This window comes from Theropithecus gelada, chromosome 1 (assembly GCF_003255815.1).
Source record: "Theropithecus gelada isolate Dixy chromosome 1, Tgel_1.0, whole genome shotgun sequence".
Taxonomy (NCBI): Eukaryota; Metazoa; Chordata; class Mammalia; order Primates; family Cercopithecidae; genus Theropithecus; species Theropithecus gelada.
Genome location: NC_037668.1, coordinates 44,775,873 through 44,782,226, shown reverse-complemented (window position 1 = coordinate 44,782,226; position 6,354 = coordinate 44,775,873). Strand labels below are relative to the sequence as shown.

General features: G+C 52.0%; 1 protein-coding gene across 1 annotated transcript in view; it reads right to left on the bottom strand.

The window, feature by feature from the left end:
• Positions 1-360: 360 nt before the first annotated feature.
• The window catches only part of PADI3 (peptidyl arginine deiminase 3), a 38,285-nt gene continuing 32,291 nt past the window's right edge, over positions 361-6,354 (bottom strand). Inside the window, exons 15-16 of the mRNA XM_025403282.1 lie at positions 3,803-3,928; positions 361-1,743 (exon numbers count right to left, since the gene is read on the bottom strand). Of these exons, the coding sequence (XP_025259067.1) occupies positions 1,510-1,743; positions 3,803-3,928 (360 nt within the window). The 3' untranslated portion in view covers positions 361-1,509. The remainder of the gene's footprint in view (positions 1,744-3,802; positions 3,929-6,354) is intronic.

Here is a 6,354-nt window from a genome sequence, read left to right as displayed (position 1 = left end):
AGCCTCTTGCAGGCAGAAGGAGGATGCTGCTAAGGACATGCAAAAGGCCTCCACATGCTCCCCACTGCCCCTCCTTCCACAGTGCAACCTCCGGCCACAGCCCGGCCATGCTCACTTGTCCTGGTAGCCTAGCATTTTACCCCCAGGCTTGCTTTTATGTGTCCATATCATCACAACTGTCCATGGCAGCCCTAACCTATCTTCTGGCCAAGGCAAGGCAATCTCAGTCTTATCAAAATTTGGGTTGTCAGCCCCAAATTCTTGGGGGTCAAGAAAGCAAATGCTTCAGCTGCAAGAAAGTCCTCTTTCTTTGCTGTCTCATTCTAAGCTCAAAGAATGGTCAACATGAGAGCCAAGCCATTTGTGTTTCTGTTGATTTATTAGCGAGTGATGGAAACGCAGCTGGACCCATACAGAATACACGTGTAGCTGGCACACATCTCGAGAACCGCCCCCCCAACCGCCATCCCCTGAATTCAGTGGTTCATTCCCAGAGTTTTCCCGCTGTGAGCTGTCTTGGTGGATCCAGTCCCTTTAGCCCCCTCTTCTGCAGCTATGCGGAAACGCTGACCAAAGGCCAATAGAGAGCCTGGGACCAATCCAGAGGAGAGGCAGGGGTCTCTCCTCCTGCAGAGAGAGGTCCCAGGGCCAATGAAGCATCCTTCTCCAGACACCTAATATTAACCATCACAAGGTGGATCACCATAGTCCACCATGTGTATTATGGGAGATATTTTTCACCCTTGTACCCAGTCTTCCCAGTACCCAACAATCCCCCAGATAATTTCATCTCCAAGAAATTCCAGGAGGATTCTGGACAAAGCTGGATTTCTGCATGTCAGATGATGGGGAGTTTATAAGGCTAAGGGACAATTCTCATTGCTTCCACACGCATCTAGAAGCTCATACCATGTGACAGCTCATGCTGGGTGAGGGTCAACATCTGGGCAGGAACTTGGCAGGGTGAAAGATGGTCCCGCCCTGATCTCAGTGGATCCACAGCTCCCTTTTTATGGGGGAGGCTTTAGGAAGAATCTCTCCTGCCTGTCCTGTGCGGAGTGATCTGGTTTTAGGGTTGTTCCTCTGCAGAGAGGAAGCAATTGGACCAAAGCAGAATCATGGATCCTTCCTCTGTTAGGATAAACAGGACAAGATGGCTGATGAGATACATGGATGTTTCTAGACCCCAATGTGGATTTGTCCCCAAACGGATGATTTCAGAGTGAGGAGGGGACATCTCCATGGGTTGTGTTGAATCACAGGAGAGGCTGTAAGAAATGAGGTCCTTCTTTTTGTGGGGCCAAGAAGATTCAAGTCTGAGAACCACATGGGTTGTAGGTGAGGCATGGACACTTCCAGGGAAAAGGCTTCTGAGAGGGACAGTCACCCTCCATGTTCCATCTGGAGCCTTGGGGTCTCTTGGTGCTTATCGTTCAGGGGCCTGTCTCTGTCTCCACCACCTGGGCCAATGCCCACCCCAGGGGGACAGGATGGTGGGTGGGAGCTGTCTCAGGGCACCATGTTCCACCACTTGAAGGAGAAGGGCTTTCTGCGCACATTGGTGCCACAGTGCACCTCCCCATGCAGCATGTGGTATGGAGTGAAGTCATCAATGAAGGTGCAGTGGAGGCCTAGCGGCTCCAGCAGGGATCGCACCTTCTCCTCCAGGCAGCAGCGGCCGTCGATGATGGGCCCGAAGGGCTTGGGGATGCCCAGGTGCTTCCCCAGCACCAGCATATTCACCTGCAGTCCGAAGGGGAGGCAGAACTTCATCACTAGGCTCCCACCTCACACCTCTACTCTATCTGCAGGACCTAGGTTTGTGTTTTAGGCAGTCTTATCAATAGCTGCTCACCCTTTCCTGTGCAATGAGAGGGTAACTGGCTAAAGGGGCTGGGAAGAACACTTTAGCCAGGTACCTTTGGGAGCATCTACAGAGCTCACTCTGGCAACGTCCTCTGGAAACTGCCCTAATGTGAATTTGGAATTGTGGATTGTGGCAGCTGCCATGTTTGTGCTACAGAATCCCAACCTTCTAGGCCATAGCTGATTGGGCCAGGGAGGACAGCTGGTCCAAGATGGACCAATCAGAGTCCCTCTCCCAGGAATTTGAAACTGACAATGGGAGAGTTTAGTCGGTCTCTGCCCGTGTCAGTGTCTCTGTGCATGGCCATACTCATCTTTGTCCCCAGGAACAGAGAAGCAAAGGAAGCCAAGCTGGAAGAAGAGGGAGAGGAAGTAGGAGATGGAGAGGGTGAGAGAAAGAGAGAGAATGAATGATGTAGACACAGAAACAGAGAGGATTCCAGGCTCTGCTGCAGCTATCCTGCCCTCAGGTTTCTGGTGTCCTTATATTAAGACTCCCTCTGGCTGAAGCTGGCTTGAGTAGGACTCTCTCTCTTGTGAACACAAGAACCTGAATCATTGCACAAGCTTCTTGGGGCACATATATAATTACAAGATAGCCTCGAACAGGAAGGAAGGGGAGTGGCAAGAGGCTTTGCAAGTGGAGGGCAAAAAGTTGCCTGAAAAGAGGAAGGAAAAAGGGGGGCATGAAGCAACAGTGGTGTGGACAGGTTCCCCCTCAAGGCTCTGACAATGGCAAATTGAGTTCTTCTAGGGGATGGAGGTGGGGAGGCGTGGAGAGGGGAGCTGGGTGGCCTATAGCAGTGCTGCTCAAACTGTGTTCCTCTAAAACGCAGCATCAGCACCACCTGGGCGCTTGTTAGCGAGGCAGCAGTGCCTTGGGCCCTGCCTTAGACCTGCTGAATCAGGACCGCGGGGTGGGGCCCCACCTGTCCCGGTGTTTCAAATGCAAGCTCAAGATTCAGAAGCAGGCCAGGCACGGTGGCTCCCGCCTGTAATCCCAGCACTTTGGGAGGCTGAGGCGGGTGGGTCATTGGAGGTCAGGAGTTCAAGACCAGCCTGGCCAACATGGGGAAACCCCGTCTGTAATAAAAATACAGAAATTAGCCAGGTGTGGTGGTGCACGCCTGTAATCCCAGCTACTCAGGAGGCTGAGGTAGGAGAATTGCTTGAACCCTGGAGGCGGAGGTTGCAGTGAGCAAGATCACGCCATTGCACTCCAGCCTGGGCGACAGAGCGAGACTCCAGCTCAAAAAACAAAAACAAACAAACAAACAAAAAGATTTAGAAGCATTAGAGGCGAAGCATCAGAGGCAAAGCCCTCAAGGCTCAGTCAAAGGCCACTTCTTCCATGAAGACTCTTGGATCTCCAGTTCTACCTCTTAGGCTGGAAGTGCTTTGTTTCACCTCCAAACTGCCACGTCGCCTTATCCTACAAAATAGATCATTGGGACATGTCCTCAGAGAGGGGGAGAATTTCCCTCTCAACAGATTAGACTGAAAGTCCCTTGAGAGCAGCGGGCATTCTTAATCATCTCTGCATCTGCCACAGGAAACCCTAAATACATGTGGGATGGATGAAGAGTGGCAAGCTGGGACGAAGAAAGCAGAATGAGCATCTGGGTTCCCAGCTGATGCCATGTGCTTTGCACACGTGACCTCATGCAATCATTCATTCACTCCACAAATGTCAAGTGGTCCCCTTCCCTGACGCCCCTTGGGCCAGGGCTTGGCCAGCAAGCATTCCACAGGGACCATGGTGGTCAGCCAGCTAGAAGCCCTTCTGAGGAGCACCATAGGACCCCTGATTCTCCCTGCCACCCCCACTGGCCACCACAATCCTAAATACGACTGTGACCAAACATTTTTCCCCTCTAGGGCTTAGAGGCTTGCAGCCTGATTTGGCGTAGTCTGGAGTCATGGGTGGTGGCCTCACCAAGTCAGGGAAGAAGGCCATTGCTTTTTTCCTCTCGGTCTTGAAGAGCTGCGGGATGTCGATGATGTCACACTCGGCCAGGCCCAGCTCCCGCTTCAGCACCTCACGGTTCCAGTCGATGCAGCTCTGGGGGCAGGGGAGGGCTAGAGTTGGGGACACCCTGCCAGTGTGTTTTGGGGGCACTCAAGGCATCATGTCTAGTTGAGGAGAGGCAGGATACCCAAGTGCCCATAGGTCAATTGTCCACACAGACCTTATCTGCGTGCCCCTTTGTCAAAATATGCCTATCCCGTGTCCACCCCTCACAGTTCTACCCCATAAGGTTAAAAATGAGTGTTTCAGAGTGCTCCGTCCTTGACCCTCTTCTTCAAATCCCTCATGCCTTAGAGGATCTCACTCTGCCTCATGGTTTTTTTTTTGTTGTTGTTGTTGTTTGTTTGTTTTGAGATGGAGTCTTGCTCTGTCTCCCAGGCTGGAGTGCAGTGGTGTGATCTCGGCTCACTGCAACCTCCGCCTCTTGGGTTCAAGCGATTCTCCTGCCTCAGACTCCCAAGTAGCTGGGATTACAGGTGCCCACCATAACACACCCAGCTAATTTTTGTATTTTTAGTAGAGACAGGCTTTCACCACATTGGCCAGGTTGGTCTCAAACTCCTGGCCTCAGGTGATCTGCCCATCTCAGCCTCCTAAAGTGCTAGGATTAGAGGCATGTGCCACAGCCCCCGGCCTGTCTCATGGTTTAAAACACCTCTATACAGTGACAACTCTCAAATGTGCATCTCCCCACCTCTTTGTTTGTTTGTTTGTTTTTTGAGACAGGGTCTCCCTCTGTCACCCAGGCCGTAGTGCACTGGCACAATCTTGGCTCACTGCAACCTCTGCCTCCTGGGCTCAAGTGATTCTCCTGCCTCAGCCTCCTGAGTAGCTGGGATTACAGGCACCCAGCACCATGCCTGGCTAATCCCAACCTCTTTATAAAGCCCATCTCTTTCCTAAGCTCAGACATGTGAGTGTAGCTGCTTACTTAGCATCTTCACGTGGGTGTCTAACAGGCTCATCAAACATGATGCATCCAAAGAGAAACGCTTAATTTCTACCCCACTACCCCGCTTCTTCCCCCAGGGTTCTTCAGCTTAGTACATGTCACCGCTGTTCACCCAGCTGTTAGGGCCACAAGTCTTGCTGTTATTCTTGATGTCTCCTGTCCCCTCCTCCAAATCCAATTCATCAGCAAGTCCTGTGGATGCTACCTTTGCCATCTGTTCCCAATCTGCCTCCTTCCCACCTGGTCTGAAGGCCACCCACTCCAGCCTGGTGGACCGCGATGGCTTCCTATAGGGTCTCTGCCCTTGCCCCATGTGGCAGCCATGATAACTCCTCTTGCACACCTCCAACTTGGGAGTGTAACTGACCAAGGGTGCTTGCTGCCCAGCTCTGAAGCCCTTCCTGGGTTTAAGGTCACACCTCACTGACTGCTCCTAGCTAATGGCTGAGAGTGATAGTGCACTCAGGCGGACCCATTTCTGAGAGACGAGGGACTCCTCTAGTGGCCGACTGTGGCTGGTGGGATCCCCCATGGCTTTCCTGAAAGTTCCCCAGGCTGTATGCAGTACAGGGTGCGTGCACCCCACCTTCCTTCTCTCTTTCACTCGGGGTCTCCCAGTCTTCTCTGGCTCCCAGTCTATTTCCTCACACAGGCATTTTCACTAATAAAACCCTGACATGTTTAACCCCATCTTGACATTCTTGGAGGATTTCGACTCATGCAGTCCCTATGTGGGAAATTCTGTTTGCCCTTCAGGAACACTGTACACCCATCTCTGCCCTGTGCACGGGGAGGCTGATCCCTAGGAATCAAGGACTCCAGTGCCCTCTGGCTCCTGATTGGGCTGAGCCAACGGGAGCAAAGAAGGAGGAGAATACAGCTGAGGTATTTGTCCCTGCAGCTCCCTCCCTCCAGTTCACTGTGGGTTGGCTGTCACATCTCCTGTCTCGTAGCCTCTTATCCTGGTGGCCTCTCCAGGTTCCAGGAACAGTTCCCTTCCCTCATTCCTTCAGGTGTAGGGGTGGTAACACTTCCCGCTCATCCTAGCCTGGGATACTGAACAGTCCTTTGCTAGTTTCCTTGAGCCTGCCTGTACCTTTGTAAATATGTCCTTTATCAACCTCTTCGGCAGTTATACAGCTCCGGGTGCCATGTATTTCCCATTGGAATCTACTGTCACCTCTTACCTCCACAGAATATATGTTTTCAACACAGCAACAGAGAAATTTTTTTTTTCCGAGATAGAGTCTTGCTCTGTCGCCCAGGCTGGAGTGCAGTGGTGCAATCTTGGCTCACTGCAGCCTCTGCCTCCCAGGTTCAAGTAATTCTCCTGCCTTAACCTCCTGAGCAGCTAGGATTACAAGCACATGCCACCATACTCGGCTAATTTTTGTAGTTTTAGTAAAGAAGGGGTTTCGCCATGTTGGCCAGGCTGGTCTCAAACTGGCTGGTCTGAAACTCCTGACCTTGTGATCTGCCTGCCTCGGCCTCCCAAAGTGCTGAAATT